This window comes from Macrobrachium nipponense, chromosome 16, assembly GCF_015104395.2.
Source record: "Macrobrachium nipponense isolate FS-2020 chromosome 16, ASM1510439v2, whole genome shotgun sequence".
Classification (NCBI taxonomy): domain Eukaryota; kingdom Metazoa; phylum Arthropoda; class Malacostraca; order Decapoda; family Palaemonidae; genus Macrobrachium; species Macrobrachium nipponense.
The window spans coordinates 2,762,258-2,788,534 of record NC_087209.1 but is presented as its reverse complement, the minus strand read 5'-3'; the positions used below and the strand labels follow the sequence as shown (position 1 = coordinate 2,788,534).

The 26,277-nt window shown below is 39.3% G+C and overlaps 1 protein-coding gene across 1 annotated transcript in view; it reads left to right on the top strand.

The window, feature by feature from the left end:
* Positions 1-2,118: 2,118 nt before the first annotated feature.
* Positions 2,119-26,277, top strand: part of LOC135195520 (single-stranded DNA-binding protein 3-like) — a 226,354-nt gene continuing 202,195 nt past the window's right edge. The window contains 2 exon segments of the mRNA XM_064221758.1: positions 2,119-2,208; positions 4,429-4,501. Coding sequence (XP_064077828.1) covers positions 2,153-2,208; positions 4,429-4,501 — 129 coding nt within the window. The 5' untranslated portion in view covers positions 2,119-2,152.

Sequence of the window (26,277 nt, the reverse complement as noted above, 5' to 3'; positions counted from 1 at the left end):
TTGCAATGTCGTATGGGCTTTGTGACTTCATGTGGGGATTGTGACGTCATGTAATGCGCAGTGACATCATTGCATAAACTTTGAGACATCGCATAGGCACTGTGATGTTGTGACACTCCAACGTAATAAATGACTGATAGTGAAGATAAAAAATATGTAGTTTTATGGGAGGTGAGGGAGAATGAGTATGGTGAGTGAGTATTGTGAATGAGCAAAGCAAGTGAAACGCCACTAAATTCAGGGGCAGCCCCATTTGCTCGCTGAAACATTAGTGACAAGGTTGCCTATAAATGGTGGGGTTGTTAAATAATTCATATTTTCATCTTACTTTAAATGAAGTTTCATATCGAATTAATTAAAGGATTATTTTTTTAATTCCGGAAGGAGAGAGAGAGAGAGAGAGAGAGAGAGAGAGAGAGAGAGAGAGAGAGAGAGAGAGAGAGAAACTTTTTAATCCGGCATTCATGTTCACAGCAAACATTCTGCAACAGCGCCTCTATAATGTTTGTTTTAGTCTATGGACAAAATTGTTATTCGTTGTGAAACATAAAATTTAGATAATCTGATTAAAACAAACATTTTACAAGCGTTTTTTTGTTTTTTGTTTTTGTTGCATTAGTTAATTTCATAACGCGGGCGACTACAAAAGGCTGGGAAATCAGATGCAATAGTGTTTTATTTCGAGCACACTCCCTCTCTCGTAGTATTTGAATTGACACGTATTATGCATATATATATATATATATATATATATATATATATATATATATATATATATATAGAGCGTGTGTGTTAAATATGTGCACTTCATATAAATTCCTGTATGTTGTTTTATATATATATATATATATATATATATATATATATATATATATATATATATATAATATATATATATATATATATATGTATATATATATATATACATATATATATATATACATATATATATATATATATATATATATATATATAGAGAGAGAGAGAGAGAGAGAGAGAGAGAGAGAGAGAGAGAGAGGAAAATATCTTCAAACATGAAATTATAAGCTAAAGTGAACACTTGACGCACACGCATTTATTTCTACCAGAGCTGCACTTGCGGAAGATGAAATCAGATGTCTTTTTTTTTTTTTTAGTCCTTTCATAGTTGTTTATCAAAGCTCTGTTCAAGTTTTTCATAGGAAGACAATGATGGGTTACCTAATAAACTTTCCATCATTGAGACAGACATATTGACTAATTATAAATGCTGTGAAAGTTAACTCTCTCATTAGCAGAAACCCAGAATATCACTAGTAAAATGACCAAAACGTTAGTCACTCAGAAATTCTGGGAATCACTATGTAAATATTACGTGCAATTATACAGAATCGGGCAAATAAATCCCCCTAGATTTTGATAAACTTTTTAAAGAATATTATAATTCGATCAATCGTCCCTGAAACTGCCTTTGCAACCGGTATGAGCTGCGTTCATTTGGTTTGCAAATGTGTTAATTCGTAATTTCGAGAATCCCGGTATGAATGAATAGTTGCAGAACTAACATAACAGAGGACGCCTCCTATTTCATCACTCTAAATACGCCGCATACTTTCACAGATATAAAGTTGTCAACCTCATAGCCTCCCAGATAATTATAATCAGCCTGGAAGATAAGCAAGGAGATAATCAAATTAGTCAAGACTGCCTTTAATCGTGAGGATTAAATGGCCTGAGAAGGAACAAGAAAAAGAAAAACGTAGCTCGTTCTGTCACACACGACAAGAGGAGGAGGAGGAGGACGCTCTCATCAAGATATGGGGTTAGCAGCTCTGGTTTTGTTATACCAAATTGTCAGAGTTGATCTCCTTTTTCTTCGCCGCGACCTCCGCCGCGTTCCCTTCCTTGTCGATTCCGCTTTAATTCGGCATGCAAAGTCATTTCCCAAAATGTGGCATAAAGGGATTTTGAGGCAATGCGACAAGCTTAGGACAACAACAAGACTAACTAGCATCCCACGTGCGCACCCCCACCGACACCCCCCAGGTAAGGTTGTTGACCAATAAGCATGTGGCGTTAGGTGGTTGTCATGGTAACGGAGCCCCCCTCATCTCCCGGCGTCCCTCCCCTTCCCCCGCTCCCTGGGCGAGTTGGCTACAGTACAGTGTTCATCATGTACGCGAAGGGGAAAGGCTCTTCGGTCCCCTCCGATGCGCAAGCCAGGGAAAAGTAAGTGAAAACTTCAGCGTGGCTCGCCATATTGTGGTCACGTGGCTCTGTGGCATAGATAAGCAATATTCAATGGCCGTGCTTAGGTTAAATAGCCGCCAATATGTGATTTCCGACGACGGTGAAAACGAGAATCTAGCAGGCCGAGTGATAGTAGCTGTTCCAGTTAGCGGTCGCCCTCCCTCCCCCTCGAGGCGTTGTGGTGGCAGCAATGGATAAATTCCTTTTCCCTTCGAAGAGAGAATCCTGCGAAGCGCAATTGGTGGTGAAGGAAAGAAGCGTGAAAGCAGCAAATGAAGTGTAGAGATGGGGAAGCGTTAGCGGTGTCGCCACCTCGCCATTATGGTGGTGGAAAGAACGAGTGTGTGCGTGTGTGTGTCGTTCGCCGGAGTTGGATTATTGGCAGAAAAGAACGCTTAACGCTTCGCTTTTGGCGGGATGTTTAAATGCTCTCGACAAAGCGGCGGCCTCCTTCGTGAACGCCATTCGCTTCCTAAATCGTAACTGAATCTGCTGTAGATGCATGATGGTGGTCGGGGGATGGATGATGTTCTCGCTGAACTGTGGAAGCGGAACCGCGCCGACCTCCTCCTCCAGGCTTCGAAACGACGTCTTGTTTGTGCCGTTTGGGAATGGTGGGGGAGCGGGATGGGGTCCACCACTGGGTATATATCCACGTGGGTATGGGGTAACAAAAGATTTCATGTTGCCCATATACCCGGGGAAGCAGTTATGTGCCCATGGCAGTCATAAATAAGCCAGTGGAAATTTGAATTCATCGTGTGGTGTGCTGAGATCTGTCAGGTTTTGTACGATAGCTCCGGTTTCCTTGGGAAAACGGTGTTATTTGCTTTAAAGCAACTCATGCTCCCCGTTTTTGTTGCAGTATGTTTATGAGAAAAAGAAATATGGAAATCTTGTCTTAGATCGTTGTTATTCAAGTCAGTCGGTAATCCAGCGATTGCCGGAAGATTTCTCCAGCATAGGCCTACGCCTTTGGGTGACTGTGGACAGAGTAACAACCGACCATAAAATTCGGTCGAGATACGCCATATGTAAATGACTAAGGGCTTATAGTCAAGACGTAGTCTGTAACAGAATTAATTAACTTTATTGGTTGAAATGGACTGTGGCCAGACTTAAGGAAATATACTATCGATTTGAATCTGAAGCCCATACAATATCTGGTCTTAGCTCCTTTTCTCTTATAGCATTTATAGTTCTGACTAAAAAGAATGAATAAATTGTTTCATTGATAGAAAGCTTTCTTATTGAACACTTCCTTCCTAATTAGTACTTATAGTTTTAACTAAAGAATTAATATATTGTTCCATTGACAGAAAGCTTTTTTTTAACCCTCCAAAACTCCTGCCAAAATTAGTAGTATTAGGTCATTTACAGTTAGAGTAGGTTTTTTGTTCTTATTATTAACTGTAGACCTATAAAGATGCCATCTGTCATTCGTCACTCGGCAGCTTCAGTCTGGATTCGGATTCTCTCCTGAAGGCAAACTGCACTTTTGTTACGTCGGGAATACAGTCACGTATTTTTAAAGCCCACCCATGCATAGCTGACATCAGACTGCGACGTTAGTTACATTAGTTAAGGCTTATCGGAAACGAGGGCGCTTTTTCGGCTTTGATAATGTTCGAGGACGAGCCGTGTGTTTTAGGTGGGAGTGAACGGCAACGGCTCGTCAATAGCATCTGGCCGTGTAGTTGGGTGATTTTAAAGGGGCACATTTTACAGCTGTCTCATGACGACGGTTCGCACAAGTGTTTTAAGTTGTTGAGGGGGGAGTGGGTAGAAAGGTTGTCGTTTTTGTTGGTCTAATAATGTAGTCGTTCCTTCGATGTTGGAAAATTTGGGAAGGTGTTTATGATTAAAATGAAGCCAATTGACTCGTTTGTTTGCCTAATTCACCGTCGTTTTTATTGTGTATGATGTGTAAATGTTGGTTGTGTGGCAGGAAACAGTGGTGTTGACGTAAAGTTGTTTATTGTATTCTCTTATATATATGTACATATTTGTAGCCATTTTAACTTAATGGATTTTTTTTCTACATGCTTATATTGGGGGTGTAATGTAACTTTCCATTCTAAAACTGGTTGCATTATTACATTGTACTAGACTTGAGAAAAATATATAATAGGAACATATACTACATCCGGACATGAATATTTAATCTTCTGACATTTCTCCCTTTCCTTCTCACCCTAGATTGGCGTTATATGTTTACGAATACCTACTTCACGTGGGAGCCCAGAAAGCCGCACAGACCTTCCTATCAGAAGTAAGTACTTCCAACCTTTCTCCGTGCTTGAGGGGCGTCTCGGCTTGGGCATCAGCTAATGGTTTACTATAACTGTTCTTTCAGTCATTTTGACAGGTTTAGTGGCGCGTAATATTAGCTTTTGATAAGGAGAAACCTCCTCAATGATGTGAACTTTAACCTCAATCAGTTGAGCATGGCCCTGCCCAGTCGAGATGCCCCATACCTCGCCAAAATGTTTTTGACAGCTTTTTCAGGTCGAGCTCTTTGGATTACAGCAAGTTAACCCCCAAACAAGCGATTCAAAGTGGCCTCGAGTGATGTGATTTGAAAAGATTTTGTTGTTGAAGGTGCGTGTGGTGATTACAGTTTAAAAAAAGATAGAAAATAAGAAAGATTTGGAAATGAAACACCTCCTTGTGATTTACACTAGTGTTTTGAATCATTGTGTTTGTGTGTGTGTGTGGTGTTGGTCTCTTACTGCACACCTTGCAAAACAACAATGGTGCCGTTTGAAAGAAAAATAGTAGTATATATATAATAATAAAAAAAACATCGAAATGGAAAACTGCAATCGTGAACTGTGGTTTTGTAAATATTATTTGCTTGTAAATGTTCCCGAGCGAGGAGTGAGTTGGTGCACTCATTTATGCCAAGAACAGCCTTGCCAAGGTCGCTGACGAACTTGCTTGCAAGATGATGCAGTGCATCATTATGCATGCTTTGGAACTCTACTACTACTACTACCACTACTACACAGCTAAGTCACAGACGCGTCACCTTAAGCCACTTGGATGCCGTGTCCCCCCCACCCTCCTCCTCCCTTCTGAACTACCCCCACCCCCTGTGTGGTGGTGTAGGGGCGTGAGTGAGTAGTGTGTTTTCTTAGGGGTGGGAGGGTGTGAATGACCACTTGACAAGCAAAGTACCTCCACTACGAATGGACTGAAGTATTGTGTACCGAGTGCCTTTGCAAATGCTTGGGGCAGTCAGTGTGTGTGTGTGTGTGTCACACTGCCTTGATTTCTCATTGTCCAAATATTCAGATAATGTGTCGTTGAGGTATAAGATTTCAGGTGCTTTTTTTCATAACTGGAAATGAATTTTAGATGTTAATATTTCAAGTGTTAATATTTTTATTCATTATTGTTCTTGCTTTTCAGAACCATGACTAATGTTTGTAGAATGGCGTCGCAAACATTCTTGCTTTGGTTATCGGATTAATTATTCTTTTGCCACATTTACTTCAGGTGTTGTGGAATTTGTTTTAAGTTTGTTTCTCTTGAGAAATCTTGCTTTCCGGAGATTTTCATGTCATCCTTTGAGTTGTTGATGTGTGTTTTTGTGTTCAATGTTTGTTTTCTCGCATAATTTACAGTAGATATGATTTATGTTTTTAAAATATAAATTTTTTGTGGTTGAGTGAAATCTCCAGGTATCCAAACGAGATATGCCATGAAATATGTGTATCTTTTCTCTCATTTTGTTTTTAATAGAAAGCATGGATAAATGTTTAGAATTTGGCTCTTCGATGCAACATCAGAAAAACCTGAATGTGTTTGTAAAGCTAGCTTATATGTCAAGTCCGTTTGTCGAGTAGTAGGTGTCTTATTAAGCAAGCCTTATTGCAACACGGGTCCTTGCCCCGTGCGAGCATCCAGTAGCCTCATGTCAAAAGGTGAATAACTTTTCAGAGGGAACTTCACTTGTAGCATAAGTAGTAGCTAGGTATATGAGGTTGGTGGTGGCTGCTTGGGCCTTGCAGGTTCAAGAGATGTGTGTGTGTGTGTGTTTGGTGAGAGAGAGAGAGAGAGAGAGACGCCGACGCCGGGTCAAATGTCAACGGTGTGTGGTCACCTACCCTGACCTCACTATTGTCTTGCTCCACTTCTTGTACTTTCGTCTTTTTTTTTTAATTTTATTTTTTTACATTCGATTCTCTTTAAGGGCCCGTGGAGTTGGTAATTGTGCTTTGTGCTGTCTTCTGATCAAGGATGCGGTGTTATGTGCTGTACTTTAAATGGGCAGGAGTTGGCAGAGAGAGAGAAAGAGAGAGCGATCTCCGCTGGTCCTTCTTCTCCGTCGGTGTGGACATTCTGTGTGACAGTCGGGGGTTCCATGCATGATGACTTTTCAAGGAGCTGACGTTGTCTCTCAGGCTCATACCCTCTCACCTCTCTCTCTCTCTCTCTCTCTCTCTCTCTCTCTCTCTCTCTCTCTCTCGGTGCTCTTCTCTTCCATTTCAACACGGTTGATTATGGGAGAGGTTGTATGGTCGGGTCGAAGGATTCTTTGTCTCGATGCCGTTTCAACAATGTGGGGTTATGATGGGTTGTTGAGTGAGGAAAATGGGGATCTCTCTCTCTCTCTCTCTCCTTCCCATTTCAACACTTTCGATGATGAGGTTGTATGGTTGAAGAATAAGATGAGGTTGTGACAACATTTAGGCAGTTCGGGAGTGAGGTTTCGGGGTGGGTTTTAGGCGTCTCTCCTCCACCTCTCTCGTCTCTCGCTTCCCTCTCTTTCTCTCCTTTGCCTCCTCCCCCTCCCCCCTCCCTTTTACAATAACAGCGGTGCCACCACGCTGCTCTCATGCCGGCACTCTTACTTCTCTCTTTCCTCCGATGTTACTTCTTCTTTCGTCGTCGTCTATTGTTGGGTTTTCCGTGTTATTGCGAATTTCTCCCTGCTTTCTGTTCGGTAGTACCTCGCTTTTTTTTTTTTTTTTTTCTTGTCTTTTAAAGTTGTTAGAGCGAAATCCTCTTTATGCGCTTGGTTCTCTCTCTCTCTCTCTCTGCTCTCTTTGTGGTTCTCTCTCTACTTTCTATGTTGAAATCACCCTATTTTGCGATATTATGACGAATCCCTCTCTTAGATGACTTGGTTGAATTTCGTTTTCTCTCTGAATGACTTTGTGATTTGCTCCCGGGCTCCTTATGACTAAGTGTCTTGTCTCCAGAGTTCATTTTTATTATTCTTGTTGCCACTGAGGTATTAAGTTAATTGGTGGCGCAATGCTTCACTCTGGTCTTTTTGTGGTTACATTAGTGTGAAGTGATTTTTTTTTACGTTTTCCGTATGTGATGAGTTTTGTATTTGACGGGTAGTATATCTTTTCAAAGGATAGGCTTCATTTGTCATTTTATTGTCGAGTGCTATCATCCGTGTTTTGCATATTTTACTTTTACAGACGTCTGTGCAAATGCTTTCCAAGTCGTTAAGCATTGTGGATGTTGGTTTTCAGTGTTCTTATTGTCTCCCTCACTTGCAGGTAGTGTGGCAAGACAACTGAATATATACAAAATTATTACTTTTTTCTTCATTGATATGTCGGTACGTCCATGTACGATCAAGCCACCGTTTCTTCCCGGGAGCAAATGTCCCAATCTCTCTCTCTCTCTCTCTCTCTCTCTCTCTCTCTCTCTCTCTCTCTCCCTTTCCTGGCTAAGTATTGTTCCAACTTCGTCTCCGGCGTGTCCAAGTTTCTCTCTCTTCTCTTTCTCATTGCTTAGGTAGTGTTAGTCTCTCGCTCTCTCTGAACATGTATACATTGAAGTTGTAGGAGAAAGCTTCGGCTGTTGTTTCATTGTATGAGTTGTATGTATATACTAGGAATTTCCTCGTTATCGATCGACTAGAGATGTTATTTTGCAGCTTTTGTAGAGGAAACCAGATGGATCTGAAGTACACAACTGTGGGGATGACGTTTCTCCCAGGATGACCTTGAAACGGAGGTATATATACTTATATTTTCATCCCAGCCATTGATCTGAATTTATCAGCTCTAGGTTTGCTGTTGATGTATGCGTGATGAATCAACTGGTTGGCCACAGGCATTGCGTGTCTGGTTGAGTTGATGGGGGTTACCGCAATGTCGTCCTAACGGGGAACGCGTTATACACACTGTATTAATTCCTGCGTTTGAATTAGCATGTTGGAAACTCTCGTTTGTGTTCAGTTTTATTGTGCTCCCTTCTCACCAAGGGACGCGGAGCATAGAGTACCGCAGCAGGTATACAGAGAAAGAGAGAGGAGGGAGAAATAAGAAGAAGAAAAAAAAGAAGAGGCGATTTTTAAGTCTGTTACAGGCGGGGGTAGATTCTTCACATATTTTTTATTTCCCGAAATGGTGCAGGAACTGGTCATAGGTTTTATCGTTCGCGAATCGCACGAGATGAACAGCCTTTCGCCGGTTTTAATATCCGCTCTATTTAGCGATAGTCTCTCTGCCTCTCTCGTTCGTGGTTTAAATCTTTATCTTTGTAAATATCAATTGTTCATGTAAGCGTTTGGGTTAGGAGCCGTGGAGCTAAGAAGAATGTTGTAGTTTATGTGTAACGTCTGCCGTCCCCCCACTCGAAGCCCCTCTCTCGTCCCAAGCCGTTGTGTGCCGGCCAACCTCGATACACGGACACCACCTCACCTACTCTTCTTATTTTTAGCTCTCTCTTTCGTTTATGTTCGCGTCGTTGCCTTCATTTTGTATCCTCTCTTATTCATATGGTCTTTTCATCGTCGTAGCAGAATATGAGAATTTAGTAGAGCTATGCAACGAGAAATGTACATCATTAGCTTGACTGGGAATTTAATTTGGCGGGAGAAATTATTTTACGAGTGAAAATATTGGCAAGCCTAAATTACGTAGTTAATGGCGTCTAATTTCCGTTTTCATCACAGGGTGTACAGAGGGCTGTTATTTGGTATTGTTCCATACGAAAACCGGGCAAAAAACGGATTATTTCTAGATTTTCCCGTATGTGTACCGATCGCGAACTTTAAGTCCGCGTGCGATGGTGAGCTGCAGTGCACAAGAAAGGTGTGTGGCGGCCTGGAGACCAGCTTGGGAGGAGCCCTAATGTTTTCTCTCCGAGTTGGGTTATGACGTTTGAAAGATTCCAAATTATTTAGTCGAATAATATTTGCTTGTTTGATTAATCGCCGTCACAATTATTATATTGGAAATAATTGTACGGTTAAAAATGATAGAATTAAAGATGACTGACAAAGCGGAGGCCTCTGTCTCGTTGTTCTTAATCGGCCAAAAAGCTGGTTGTTGATGAATGGAGCTAAACAAGGAAACAAAAAAAAATAAAATTGGCTGGCGATATCTAATACTGATGTTTAGAGAATTAATCAGGCTGGTGGCTTTCAAAGCAGTACACATTATCGGGAGAAAAATCTCGGTTTCTTCTTGTAAATGGATATGATTCTCGTTGAATTTGGCTGTTTCAAATCCATGAAACGAGAGCAAGCGGCAAGGAAGGAATACTGACTGGAACGGGTTTCATTTGTCTCCGGTTGACATTCCAGCTTATGTAACTGACAAATTTTCAAGCAGTTTTCATCGCTGATACGCAGTGGTGGACTTAGGTAGACGTATTTGTGTATTATACACCTATTCACCAGTCGCCAATACAGGATTTTGATGTGCGTAGCAGAGATATACGTATTAGGGCAAGTTACACTTGGGTACGCATGGGGATGTGTGTGTGTACATGGGAGAGCTTTTCGTACTGTAAAATCTGTACGTATTCCTCAGTAGCGTTATCGTGACGACTGTATATGATTATGCTAACATTCGTAAGCTTGTTTATGTATTCGTGTAACTTGTATGTGCTTGTGTACGTACGAAATGCGTGGTGTGCCTCATTGTTTTATGCATCATAAATGTTTTATGTATTCGTGCTCACGTTGTCTGTGGTCTTTACTCGACGCTGCAGACTATACCCAGAATCATCCCCCCCCCCCCAGGACGAATCTGAATCTCCCTTTTGAATAGCAAGGCGTCAGTGAAATATGACCAATATCTGATATGTTAGAAGATGAAAATGGTGTTAATTGCACGGTAGTTCAGTGATTCGTCAGGGGGTGGAGAGACAAGTAAGGGTTGGGGGGGGAGAGGGGAAGGGGGTGATTTACATGCGCGTCACACAACGAGGGGGTTAGATGTCAGGTAACGGCGTCCAGCAGTGACTTACACGGTGACATCTGATTTAGGTGTTCCGTGATATATTTGGGATGAGGCGAGATTCTTATAGTTTCTTCTTGTGGGAGCAGGTGGTTATTTTGGGGGAACATTTTGAGATGTTTTTGATGCTAATATCCGTACGGGATTTTATTATTTATTATTATTATTATTATTATTATTATTATTATTATTATTATTATTATAAGTAGCACGAGTCGCAAATGGTGAAGAAATCCAGTGGTGTAAATGCGCGCAAGTGTATGTGTGTGTATATATATATATATATATATATATAAATATATTATATATTATCTATATATAATATCTATAATAGTTTATTAATCTATAACTTATTTTATTATATATTAGTTTTTCTGCTTATCATTTTCGTGTGGTATATTTACTTATATAATGAAGTCACATGCATCTATGATTTTTTAGCATATATATATTTAACCACTATGGATTTCTTTATTATTATTATTATTATTATTATTTAGCATGAGTGGAGGGCGTAATAACGTTAATGGAGGTAGCAGTTATATATATAGCATTTAAGAGATAGGTTATATACTATGTACACAGCACTGTAAAATACCTATTTAGATGAAGTTTTGATAGGAAGCATTTGCTAATAATTTTTCAAGTCGTGTAATTGAGAATAATTGAGGCTTTCGTTTCCTAAATATCATTAAGAATGATCCATTTCTTACTTAATATCTCAAATACAAGACTTGAGAATGTGTCAGGCACGGGAAGTTGAGGGCACATGCATATATATCATCCTTTTTTCTACCTAAGGGACCATCCGATGGTCTGTTAGCATTGGTGATGAAATCGAAACAAAGATGATCAGTATGATAATTGTTATTCAGGACCTGCAAACATTAGCATGAGAGAGGTCTAGAGACCATTCGCTTGCAAAAGCAAGCCAGTCAGCCACAGAGAAGTAGCCTTTTCTTTAGGAAATAGCAAACAACAACAAAGTAGATAAGACATAGACCATATAGATTGAGGCTTGAAGGAATATGCATAGACATAAACTGTGGTGAAAGTTGGGAAAACTCAAAACCATTAACTGCCCAGTGTCTCGGTAAGTAGACATCTGAAAGGACAGAGTAACTGTAATGTCGCAGCCACCATAATGTAGGTCATGTCTCCATGAATAATACATGTTTTTGTACGTTTAGACATCGTAAGATGCTCCATTAGCTGTTGTTAAAAAAAAAAAACAATTACATTGTAGAGAAAGCGACATTTGACAGAGAAACTAAAGCACTTATTGGTTCTTCAAATCGAGCTGAAGATATGATGGTGTGAAAGTTGACCAGTCTGTCTGATATTGTTATCAGAATTTTGAGGCTTGGAGGGTAAGACTTATTAAGTCTCCCAGAATCACGAAGTAATAGTCGAGTTTGATGCTCAAGGTTTGCTGAACTGCTCTCTGCGTGGATGAGAATTTTTTTTTTTCTTTTTTATTTTATTTGGGTTCTCCGTCATAAGTATAAAATTGATGCTGGTAATTCCAAAATCTTTTGTAAGCAAGCTGTATATATATATATATGTGTGTGTGTGTATGTATTTCAGCACCTTTTATTTATATATTCTCTCAGTTTTCCACTGAGCAACGAATGTGCATGTTTTGCAACCCAACAAAATGATTATCTGTGTTGGCGTTTCTTTTTTCGCTGTTAAACTCGACTCTAGTGTATTTTTATAATGATATTTTTCATCCCTTGCAAAAAGACTCGTTGACTCAAACAATCTCGGCAGAAGGGAATATAAAATTGGTAGGAACAGTTGGCTAGTAGCTTAATGTTTATATGCGGTTTTCGTATACAGAATGTTATGTACGTTATATCAATCGGTGGTTAGATCCTTGAGTTCAGAGGTTCAAGCATCGTAGATGCTTTGATGTCTGTGGATTTGCAAAAGTGCGAGATGTCGGTTAGCAGTCTTTTCACCCTCTTTAGCTTGAGATTTGTCATTAGGGCAAAAGTATATAAGTATATGGACATATGCCATTGTCCTTACATAACATAGATCCTTATTTGCTCTCTCTCTCTCTCTCTCTCTCTCTCTCTCTCTCTCTCTCTCTCTCTCTCTCTCTCTCTCTCTCTCTCTCTCCCCTATTTTCTGAGGACTGAGACAGATAATGACACCTTGTCCAGTCGAAGTTTGCTTGGAAGGGAATACACAAATTAACGTGCTTGAATAGATGATCAGGTGCGTCTATAGATGTTCATGGTCCAGTGAGGGACCAAGATTAAATGATTTTCTAATACCATAGTTGGGTAAGGTTGTTTCTTTGAAAATATCCCATAATCCCATATTGTCAGTCTACTTACTTCCCAGATTAGCAAACCCAGTTAGTCTTTATTGTGGGCATATATATATAATAGACTTGGTGCCAGTGATTCTCTCTCTCTCTCTCTCTCTCTCTCTCTCTCTCTCTCTCTCTCTCTCTCTCTCTCTCTCTCTCTCTCTCTCTCTCTAGACACTATGGTACATATCTGAGGATGTTGCATGCACACGAAATAACCCACGTCTCCTTGATGCAGTGTGGTTGTCAGGATCGGTATGATACATTTGATATTTGTGTTTTCTTGTAACTGTTCAGGTAATAACTGTCACGTCGCATGAATAGAAATATCCAGTTATAAAACAAACAAATGATGCCTCTATGTATAAACTCATATAAGTAGCTGCATCTAAGATATGACATCAGTCTGTGTTTGGTAGCCTATTTTTGCATATGTATTTCATCCCAAGGTCTGTTTACTGGTTTTGCTGTCCTTTTTCGTGGCTCATTTGGGATTTTCTGACTGCTTGTAGACGTGTTTGTTTGGTAGTTTTCTGACTGCTTGTAGACTCCTCTATTTGGTAGCTTTTATATATACTGCCTTTCACTAAAGTCTTGCACAGTACGTGATTGGTAGTTGGATTAGGGTGGCCTCGGGATGAACTATAGTTTTGCAAGCTTTTGCAATGTGCATTTGCTTAGTTGGAGAAATGCAAGCTGACGTAGATTGTGTATGTGTGTGTGTGTGTGTGTGTGAGAGAGAGAGAGAGAGAGAGGGCTTTGATGCGTTATCATAGAGACAACCTCTGAACTGTGAGGTCCGTGAAATAGAACTAAATAGGCCACTTGACAGATATAATCCTATAGTAATCAAGGACAGTGTTAAAAGGCATCGTAAATTTCCGTAGATCTCTGAAATTGAAGTGTAACCCCAAGATCCGCATAATAGATGGTCTGTTAAAGTGTTTTTCAATCGTTATTTCCAGTGCAGACTTCTCTGGGTGGAGCCTTAACCTTTCACCCAGGTCCCCTATTTTATTATTATTACTACTACTACTACTACTACTACACAGGCTAGGCGTTCTATTTACTCAGCTCCCCTCATTTATGCTTGGAACTGTCATTTAGGAGCGTATGAGGTCTCAAGACAAGGTGAAGCACAGGGTGTCCATAAATTCCCACTGCGAATACAAGTATTTATTGCCCAGAATGGTACTGGGACTTTATGACACCTTGTATTACCGTCATTGTTGTGAAACTCTAGCGTCTGCTGAAGCTTTGTATAGAGATTCTGGGTTAAAATTCCACATCCTCTCTCCCCCCCTTGTCTCGTAATCCTGATAACCTGCTCACCTCAACTCCCGTAATGTGCTTACATGCCTTATCTGCATCGTGGGTATTGCGTCGCCGACTTCTCAAAATGCCCGCCGGCCCCGTTGTGGGTGTCAGTGCCGTCAGTCAGTGTACCTCACGTGGCACACGGTAGTCATTACTTGAGGGTCTTTTCAGCGTCCGTTCGGTCATAGCTGTGCAACCCCTTTCGTTCATTTTATTGTACCTCCGTTCACATTCTCATTTTTCCATCTTACTTTCCCGTCCTCTCTTAACATGAGATTCATAGTGCAACAGCGAGGTTTTCCTCCTGTTACACATTTGAAACATTATTTTTTTTCTCCCAATTTCCGTTTCATCGCTGAATGACCTCGTAGGTCTTCCAGTGCTTGGCCGTTGTCCTCAGTTCTATATCTATTCGATTCTATTCTAGTAATGTGTACAAGATTTTAGAACTGTTATTGTTTCTCATATTTATTTCTGTAATGCTTCGTTGCATTACTGCATTATTTACATGCACAGATGAATACTTGCGACGTTTTGTTTACTTACTTTCAAACTGCTACAGTTATTGACGCTGCCTACGTCGTATGATGGATTTGCAGGCCACTCCTCACCGCATAAGGCCGAGTCATAAGGAACCACTCGATGTTAGAGTGTTAACAACCAGTAGTGGTTCCTTCTTGACACAACTTGGGAGTCGGTTGCATCAGGTGGCATGACAGAATTTGGGTCGCATTCTTTCCCCAAGGCCAATTTTCAGCTTATTTATGGGAGCGCAGGTTGAAATATTCTCTGCGTGCTCGCGCTTGCGTACGCATTGTTGCGTTGTCGCCACACGCGGCTTTTGGCGATCTATATGATTTGCTGGACAGACGTGATGTTGACCAGAGAACAATCTCGTGCTCCGTTCTCGAGCAAGTTGGAAAACTCCTTCGGGTAGATAAGTTAAATCCCATATTGTCATCAGTGTTTATCAGAACTGTGAATTATGTATTATACTACCTGGTAGTAGGAGGTCGGGTGGTTTGGTCAGAGGGAGGTGGAGAAGCATGGGAAATCTGAAGGAATGAAGGAAGGCCTAGATAATTTTCCTGTGGAAGGGATAGGCGTAGGGGCATTACTTATGTAGAAGCCATTCTTACAGAGGAAAAGTATGTATCATGTGTGTGTGTGTATATATATGATATATATATATCTATATATATATATATATATATAGAGAGAGAGAGAGAGAGAGAGAGAGAATATCAAGCTATTTTATATTATATATAGATAATATAATATATATTATATGATTATAATCTATATATTAATATATATATATATATATATAATAAGGGAGAGAGAGAGAGAGTGAGAGAGAGTCGAACGCAGAAAACATAGTTATATCTGCCGCTTAATTTTTTAATTGTTTTGTGTTTCGCAGTTATTTTTAATTCAAAACGAGATGCAATTGTTATTTTATACGTATAAAATTTTTGCTGTATGGGTTGCAGCATTTTCATTTTACTCCCCATTTAAATGAAAACTTTTAGCGTTTTGTTTGTTTTATGTTATTTTCCCCCGTACAGTTTTTTTTTTTTTTTTTTTTTCCTACCGAGTTTGGGGGGGGGGGGGGTGGTGGGTGTAGGGGATTTGGCTGTGTCAGAGTCCTGAAACGTACCTTGACGCTAAAATATTGGAGGGGGGCGGGTGGGTATTTGTCATTAATTTGATTATTGGTTCTGTGAATTTTTAGTAACTTCATGCACTGTAAATGTACTGTATTTCGTTAATTTCTTTGCCACACTACATATATATATGTGTGTGTGTTCGTGTGTTTGTTTGTTTTGTGTTCAGTTTACCCATTGACCCTCGCTATTCTTGCTGTTTATTCTCCATTATCGTTTTTCGTAACGTTATTATGCTTGCGTTTCTCAAAAACAGACATGACCTTTCTTTGTTATTCGTCCTTTTTTTTTTTAGAATTTTCCTTAATTTCTTGCATTTCCCCACCCGTAATATTTCCATGTTTTTTTCCTAAATTATAAAAAGAGACCATTCTTATTCCTCTTTCTATTGTTTTTTCCCCTTATTTTTATTCATGTATTATAATTCCCCATCTTTCGTTTCTTGGTGAGAAGATTCAGTTTTTATTTTATTTTAATTTTTTTTTCTGAATTCCTTTCGGTTTTCATATCCGAATATACTTGCAGGTTTTGGCATCGTATACGATTAATTTCTCATTCTCGTTATTCACATTCTCGTGTTTATCTTTTTTTTTTTCCTGCGACTTATTTCTTATTCTCTTTGACATTCACTTTCTCCTAACACACTTTCCTTCGTTTTCTTTCACTTTTGTATCCGTCATTTACTTAACGAAATTTTATTCATTCACCGGAAGGTGAAGGGGACGTCTGTGAGAGACAAAAAAGGGGGAGAGAGAGAGAGAGAGAGAGAGAGAGAAGGGAGATAATGGGGTTGGAAAGAGAGGAAGGGAGAGGGTACGTGGTCAGGTCTTAACCCCTCCCCCTCCACATCCAGCTCCTACACCTCTTACTCCTCCTCCTCCTCCTCCTCCTGGGTTGTCTCTCCTACCTCTCCCTCCCTCCCTTCCCTCCCTCCCTCTCCCTCCCTCCCCTACCTCCCTCCCTCTTCAGCGTTCTTGATTGTTGGAGAGTCGTAGTTAGTATTGATCGTTGGAGATGGTATCAACGCGATCAGTGATTGTACACTATTCTAGTCCTTCTGCTTTTCTTCTTCTTCTCCTTCTCCTCCCCTGTGATTATTACCGTACTGTGCTTTGGTTTGGTTTGCTTTGCCTGCTGCTGCTGCTGCTGTGTTGCTGCTGCTGTGGCTGTGGCGGGATGCGTCGTAATCGGCCTTTTGTTGGTTTTGTGGACTAGTGCATGCGAATGAAGATAGTTTGGCTTTTACCCATTTCGATGTGTGTATGACGGGTTCGGGACACAATTGATTTTTTAGATGGGGAGGGGGGAGGGGTTTGGGTAGAGGGTTGGTATCGTGTATGTGTGTGTTTCGAACAACATTCTCTCTCTCTCTCTCTCTCTCTCTCTCTCTCTCTCTCTCTCTCTCTCTCTCTCTCTCTCGTTCCGGGTCGATATTGAACGGGGCATTATTTCTCTCGCTGTGCTAATGGTTCGAAGTACGATTTGGGCGAGTTGGCCCACTTACGAGAGAGTCTTCCTAAGAGTGTGTGCAGTCATTTTTGCATGTCATACACTGTGGTTTTTGAGGGAGTATTGTGCTTGTTATGCTCTGTGGTTTTTCACCGAGAACATTTTTTTTCACCCCGTCATTCCTGTGGTTATTTACTTGGGATTTTTTTTCCTTGTACCCTGCTTTTTGTTTTTTTATCACTAAACTTCGAGTATTCTATGGGTGAAAATTTTTGCTGTAAAGTTCTTTATTTTATTTTATTTTTTTTTCAATATTGGCAGTATTTTATTAAATTTTTTGGTAGTATGGTAAGCGAGTGGCCCGTTCTCGTTATATATATATATATATATATATATATATATATATATATATATATATATATATATATATATTTGTATGTGTGTGTGTGTGTACCTATATGTATGTATGTATATTATTCTTCTTTGATGTGCCGTGTCTCCCAAGGCCTTACTTCCAATATTTGGTTAATATCTCCTTTTAGGCAATGCGCGCGCGCACGTATACTAATTTACGCGCACAAATATAACTTATTTATTCGTGCTTAAAATGCGTACACCCACGTGCTTTTGTTTTCTGTATTTATGTTATTTATGTTATTAATAACGTTAGTGTTATTATTATATGCCGGAGTTGTTCTTACCCTCAAAGTATAACGCCGCCTATAGCCTGCGCGATCCACTCTTGCCATGCACGGTGCTCTTTACAGACTAAAGTCTTGGATCCCTCTTTTTTTTTTCCGTTTTCTTAATTTCTTGTATATATCGGTTGCGAGTTTCGCTTCCATCTTCCATTCGCGCCTTCGTAGTTTTGATGGGTTGGTAGTCCGGCCTCTTACTGCGGTCGTTGTTATTATTTTTGTATTTTTTTTTAAAGCTATTCTGAGGTCACCTCTGTTACGCTTATTCAGTTTTGTTAGGTATATCCTTTAAAGGTAAATAATTATCAGGTCTGACGATTCCTGCTTTTAATTTTAAAAAAATAATATCGGTCTTTGGGTCTGTCTGTCTTATCTTTTCTATTTATCGAACAGAGTATGCGTATATATATATATATATATATATATATATATATATATATATATAAATATATATATATATATATATATATATATATATATATATATATATATATATATATATATATATAGTGTGTATGTATGTATAAATTATATGAATGGATATGTTCTGCAAATAGCTGGCACATTTACCCACACGCTATACGTATATAAATAAAGCAAAACACGCTGAGTATGACGTACATAAACACGTGCAGTGTCCACCGTTCTGTAATTGATCGTAACCTGAGAAAAAGAGAACGAGGAGAACAACAGGCTAAAGCTTGCAAATCATGACGTGCAAATAAGAGAGAGAGAGAGAGAGAGAGAGAGAGAGAGAGAGAGAGAGAGGTTAGGACTCCCTGAAGCGGGGAGAAGAGCTTTTGGCCCGTACCCGGTGTATAGTCTCGTTTTCTGTGGCTTATTGCTCGGGGATGCTTAGCTAAATTTCGTTGTTCCCTCCGCACTTGGATGCGCTTCTGACCAGCGTGCAAGGGCCGCATGGCACTTCCCTGTTTCCTCCGCCCCTAATCTTTTACACACACACACACGTACGTACGTTTGTACCTATGGACGTGTCTGTATCTTCATGTTGTATGGGTGTGTACGTTTGTGAAGTCTGTTTGTTATGCGATATAAGCTTATGTCTGGCTGTATTTTTTTTTTCATTTTATATTGCATAACGTGAAATATTTGCTTACTATTCGTCATGTACATAATAATAATAATAATATATTGCATTTTCCGCCAGGAAGGCCATATATATGAAATTATATATATATATATATATATATATATATTATATATATATATATATATATATATACGTATATATTTATATATATATAAAGAATAGACAATAACACAGAATCTAGATACTCAAGATTGTTAGTATAAGTGGGTTTGGATGCTGTTAAAATCTAGCTGTAATCTACTCGAATACGTTTATTATTTAGTTTAGATATATATCTAAAATAACTTCTTTCAATTTGCCTTTAATTATGGTGGATATCGTTCAAGATTTTTATTTATGTCTGAATTGACGCAAGAGCTCTTAAGATACCAAGTTTCTGCCAGAATTTTAAAATCACGAGCTTTCAAGTATTGAATAGAAAAATGTGATAAGAAAGTTGGAGGGATGCAGTAAATTACCCCCAAGTTTTTGCTTTGTGACTGTTACAGTGACAAATCTTCATAATCATTATTTTATTCATTATCACCGTCTGTTAATTTTGTGTCTACTGGTGGTATTGAAGTCCCTCTTTAGGTAATTATGAAATATGTGTTATCGTTTTATGAAATATTTTTTAGCGTTTTGTCGTTTTTTCAATTGTTAGTATAAGTGGATATGGATGCTATGCTAAAATCCAGCTGAAGTCTACTCGAACATGTTTATATTTAGTTTAGATAAAGTAATGATGTGAATTTTTGATGGCTTAATAATAGCCAGTAATGACTGACATTAACAGAAGCTCTCTTCGACAAATATGAGTCGCGACAACAGTAGTATAATTGGTTCTACCAGTCACACGGATTAGGCTCATGATAATGACGGCCATAATGGGCATTTGGAGAATCCCGAAAATTTGCATTACATTCCGGGAACAAATCACGGAAGATTTGCCCCGTCATTGGCGCTCCGGTGGTGGGGGGAGGGTAGCGATAGGAGCGCATCAGCTGACGTGAATAGAACTAATCTTCTCCGAATCAGATGCAACTAAAGCACAAATAGTTCTATAATTCGACCCTTGCGTCACCCAAAGCCTCTGCTTGCTGACGGGTTTGTACGCTTTTTACGCTTGAACAGGAGTAAAGCCATTGATCAACCCCGTGGGTGGGGTGATGGACGGGGTAGGGGAGAAGGTGGGGAGTGTTTCGGGTGATGACACGGGATGGATGGGTGTATCCTCCCCCTTCCTCCCTCCAGAAGAGGAGTAGTGTTGATTGTTCGGACAGAAAGTCTTCATGGGGCCATACATTCATTTGACTGTGCTCGCTAATTCACGTAGGGAAATATTATGTCAAAATCTAGCTAAATCCAGTGGCAAGGAGTTCGTATGATTTCATCCTGAAGGTAGTTCCTCGTTGGACGAGTGGTTTACTTGCTCGCCAACCAATTTGGTAGTCTTGAGTTCGATTCCCCGCTCTGCCAACATGGAATTAGAGGCATTTATTTCTGGTGATTAGAAATTAATTTCTCGATGTAATGTGGTTCGGATTCCACAATCAGCTGTAGGTTCCGTTGCTAGGTATCCAATTGGTTCCTACCCATGAAAAAAAAAATAATATCTGATCCTTCGGGCCAGCCCTAGGAGAGCTGTTCATCAGCTCTCAGTGGTCTGGTTAAAATAAGATATCCTGATCTTCATCCTGAAGGTGTTCCTTCACGTGCCTTCAGATTCGAAATGAAACGTCTACGACGACGACGTCTAGAAGCGGCGATTGTCACGCCCTATAGAGAAGCAGCACACGCATTATATAAGTCTTTAATATTCTTTGTTGCTGCATCACCATCACCTCGCCTTCGCCGGCAGGCGCTGCTGCATTTATAGAGGCTGAACTGAGACCCCCTCGTGCTGCCTGTACTCGTTCTAGACAGCTTGGCGGCTTCGATTGAAGCGCCTCTCCCGGAGAGAGAGAGAGCCGAGAGAGATAGAGGAGAGGAATGACCTGAGATGGACGACGAGAGAAGGAGAGAGACGGAGAAAGGAGAGACCTATTTCCTGGTAGTCAAGCAAGTGCTCACGGTAGTTAGGTGTACTGTGGATAGTCCGTTCAAGGAAGAGCCGCAGTGCCGTGATATTTAAATGGCCGTCTTGTGGGAGATCCGCTTGTCATTCGTAGCTCCTCTTTTTGTTAAGGTCTTCCCCCCCCCGCTTCTTTTTTTTTTGGGGGGAAGGGGGGTTCAGGATGTTGTTTCACCGATTTCGCCCTATTCTGGAGATTGTCCATTTTTTCTTGGGTACATTTTTATTTGGACGCCGTAATTTGTAGGAAATTTCCTTCGCCCGTTTAGTCGTAGGCGTATGTCCTTATTTGTTATGGATTTTTCTTTTAAAAAATTACACACATGTATACATTTTGTAAAGAATTATGGCTGTTAAAGCTTAATTTCGTTTGATATGCTTTAGTGTCAGGTGTTTTTATAATTGTGTATCCTTTTTTGTTATGGATTTTTCTTTTAAAGAATTACACACATGTATACATTTTGTAAAGAATTATGGCTGTTAAAGCTTAATTTCGTTTGATATGCTTTAGTGCAATGTTTTTATAATGGCTATGAAAGCTTAATTTCGTTTGATATGCTTTAGTGTCAGTGTTTTTATAATTGTGTATCTTTTATGATGCTACTCGTTGGCGATTTTTTTTTATCTTTATACATACACATATTACATATTATAACATATATATAATATAATATTATATAATATATAATATATATAGATATCTATATATATATAATATATATATTATATATATATAATATAATATATATATATATATGTGTGTGTGTGTGTGTGTGTGTGTGTGTGTGTATATATATATATTTATATATAAATATATAATATATATATATATATATATATATATATATATATATATATATATAAAACATACATACCTACAGCAGTCGTGTTGAAAGTGGTCTCGTGATGGTTTTATGAACATGTCACTGGATGTGAAGATTGTCGTAGTATTTCGGATTATGAGGGAGTAGGTGGTACTGGTGCAGATATTTTGGTGGCTTTAGGTTTCTTCATGGAGTAGGTCTTGGGTTGTCTTTCTTTTTTATTTTTGTTGTTGTTGTTGTTGTTGTTGTTGTTGTTGATGTTAAGAGAGAATGATGCTGGAAGATGTGGCTCATAGAGTGTACTCTTAGTCTGAAGTCAGGAGACTTTCTCAAGGGAAGGATCTTCATTGTAGAAAAAGGTAGCAGAGTTTTGCAGGACCCACCTCAAACCCTATAAACAATATCCCTAGTCTTGCAAGAGGGAATATATCGGCTTAGTGTTGCCTTCAAGGCTGTTCTTACTCCTTTCAAATGAAGGATCTTTATAGTAGACAAAGGTAGCATGGTTGTGTAGGACCCTTCTCTAAGACTGTATACAGTACCCCAAGTCTAGCGCCTCGGTGGCATGGTTGGTATGGTGTTGGCGTCCCACCTCGGTGGTCGCGAGTTCGATTCTCGGCCATTCCATTGAGGAGTGAGAGGTGTGTATTTCTGGTGATAGAAGTTCGCTCTCGACGTGGTTCGGAAGTCGCGTAAAACCGTTGGTCCCGTTGCTGAATAACCACTGGTTCCATGCAACGTAAAAACACCATACAAACGTAAAAACAAACCCAAGTCTTGCAAGTGGAAATATGTCGGCTTATTAGTGCGACCTTCCATTTCTGTCACATTTGTCCCTCGGTTCAAGTAAAGCTGTTGGGTGTTTAATACACACAGGCCATCCATCCATCCATCAGTTGCGCAAGCAGGCACTTATCTAATCTTGTTCCAATTTAGCCATTGCCTCCCTCCTCCTCCTCGAAGGCCAGGCATGAAATCTACGTCACATTCACCTCCAGCGCCTTTTGAGGGAGATGTCACTTGCTCCGATTGACTGAAAAATGAATGATTCCTTCCCTTAGTTGTGGACTGTTAGATATTTAAATTTAACAACAACATTTTGATTGGCACACTTGTGTCCGAATTTGTGAAGGTCAAAGCTCATGTGTCTTCCTAGTGAGTGCCTGTCATGTTCTGTTATCGTTAGTTGTGTAGTACATTCGATTGGCTAAATAACATTTGAATTGGCCCTAGGGAAAAACTGTAGATGGCATTCTTTTGGTCTCTTTGCTTTGAAGTGCTTTAACCCATGTACAGTGATAGATAATATATGTCAGACTTGCTTGCCCTACACTTGGAGGTCTTGGCGTTGGAAATACATTTTTTGGCACGGCTATGGAAGAGATGCCATAGATTACTCTTAGACATTTCAGAAAATTTGGAGAAATGTGAAGCTCTCACGAATTCCTTACTGGGATGATACTTGGCGAAACCCATGTAGTTTGCTTTATCGTTCCGGCTGTTGACCCATTTCTTACAAATTCTTTATTATCATATATACTGATACCTATCATTCCATTGACAAGTACTAATTGACACGTTCGTGTTGTGCAGTTACTTTTTTGCCTTAATATTCTCCCATTTTTAACAAAGTTTGATTTTTGATAAACTGATATTCTCCCTTTCGTAGCAAATTTGATTTTGATAAGATAATATTCTCCCTTTCGTAGCAAATTTGATTTTGATAAGATAATATTCTCCGTTTCGTATCAAATTTGATTTTTTTTTTTTTTATATGCAAGTATTTCCTCTTAATTTCGTCTGGTGTTTGTATCTTACTTTATTTCTGAAAATGCCTTTTTTTTTTATTGGTTCAGGTTTTCATAATTCCTCTTTTAAGCGTCCCAGTAGCGCGGTCGGTATAGTGTTGGCGTGCCACCTCGGTGGTCGCGAGTTTGATTCTCGGGCATTCAATTGAAGAGCGAGAGCTGTGTATTTCGGGTGATAGAAGTTCACTCTCGACGTGCTTCGGAAGTCCCGATGCTGAATAACCACTGGTTCCATGCAATGTAAAAACACCATACAAACAAACAAACATAAATCCTTTTTCAACCGGTGTGTTCCCCATTCGATTTAGGTTTAAATATATTGTCAAAGGAAGCGACTGACAATGTTCTTTGTCTGGTTAATCGGATGTGAATGGAACAAGGGCAATCTCCTGCAGCTTCTTGCTTGTAGAGCGAAATTTCGTGATATGCATCACTTCGTTTTTATATGTACAGCTTAAGGTAGAAAAGAGAGAAATTTCGTGATATACATCACCGTTTTTATATAGAGCATAAGGTAGAAAAATGAAGTCGTATTTTTTGGTATGTAGACTTCGAGTTAAGAAAATGAATGTGAAACGGTTTATGATTAATTATAGATTGTTATTATTGGTAGTTCATTGACTTGCTTGTAGCTGCTTTGGCGTTTGAATGGACCTGTGTAATAAATCCCTTTGATTTATGAATGGGAAAAATGGAGGTTGTTCCTTGAAAAGTGGTGGGATGTTTGGCCTCACTTGAGTATAGATAAAAGAATAACGTTTTTCTTGTTTTCTCGTAGTACAATGAATTAAGTACCCAGTTAGTGCGCATCACGTGGTGCACTGTCGGCATTGCTTAAGGTTCTTTGCAGCAACCCCTCGGCATCCTACTTGCAACCTCTTTCATTAATTTTTTTTTCTACCTCCGTTCATATTCGCCATTAATTTATTTGACCTCCGTTCATATTCGCTTTCTTCCATCTGACTTTCCTCCTGTTACGCCTTCCAGACCCTCTTACTGTCCATTTCCTTTTCAGCGCCGAATGTCTTCGTAGGTCCCAGCGCTTGGCCTTTGGCCTAAATTGTATAATCCAGTCCAATGAATTCAGTCATTCCTTTAAGTATTCTTTATCCGTATAAAGCAATAGATTAGTTGTAATATTAGCTTCCAGTGGTGGTAATCAAAGCAAACGCAGCGTTCTTGCTGCAGTAAACAGAGGCAACAAAGAACATACCAGGACAGCATTTCTGGTGGCTTAATACAGCCACTTTTTGGATATCCGCACCCTCTGTGCTACTTAACGTCACCGTGACTAGCCGTATGGAGTCGGGAAATCAGAGCGTTTCTTGTCACTTTATCCCCATGGCCTTTGATAAGGAACAGTGGGCGAAATATGTTACTTTTGAAGATATGTAGCGGAAAATGCTCTGGGCAAATCTGTGGTTTTATAAACCAGAAGTAGCAGTGTTGTTTTTAGATTGTCATTCAATTGTTTGGTAATTTTTTCCCCCAAAAGGTTACAGGAAATAGGCAAGATGTGTCGAAATTTAGGTTGATTTGAATCCCTTTTTGATCCCTAATGTTTATTCTTATCTCGAACGAGATAATTTTCCCCGAATGATTTAATACCATGTTGCTGTTAATAGGATAGGCAATCCTACGCCCTTGTCTAGTCCAGCGTTGAAGACGTCCATGAAACTGAGTGTGGAAAATCGATAGAAACCCCAAAAGTAGCTGTAGATTTGTATCGCAAAGAAAGAAAAAAGGAAGGATACAGATCTTTGAAACGGTTCGTCGCACTTACGGTGTACAGTTATCGATATATCTTACACTACCAATTATTATAATAATTGCTTCAATATGGTTTTTTCCTTTGAAGTGCTAATCCCCAACAAATTTTCACCCATATTCAGAGATTTGGTGTTAATTATCTTGAGCATTGGTTGTAAGGTAAAGAGAAACATTAGAGTATAACGTACGTACGTCACCAGCTGTGTCAATCTTTTTATTTTTATGTCTTCCACGTTTGAAGCTCTAGAAGTACAACTTATACTCTTGCCATTTACAAATGATGTCATCTTTGCCGAATTCTTAATAACTCTTATATATATCTATATATATCTATCTATATATATAATAGATATATAATATGTATAAATATATATATTGGTGTGTGTGTGTGTGTGTGTGTGTGTGTGTGTGTGTGTGTGTGTGTGTGTGTGTGTGTGTGTGTGTTGTGTGTCATATCACATTACCGTGATTCATATGCATACACCGAGCTACAAATGTCCTTTAATATCTAATTCGCTCTACCCGGAAATATATTTTCATATATGATAACCCAAGGGGAACTTCTTAGTTGATTAAGAGATATGTCCCCTTCGGTCAACATATATGAAAATATATTAATTGCGAGGTAGAGCGAATTAGATATTCATGGACATTCGTAGCTCGATATATATATATATATATATATATATATTATATATATATATATATATATATATATATATATATATATATCATGCATTTGTATATGTACGTGAATTTCACGAAGGGCTCACATTCAAAGTGCGTTGCATCCTCCTCCACCAACATCA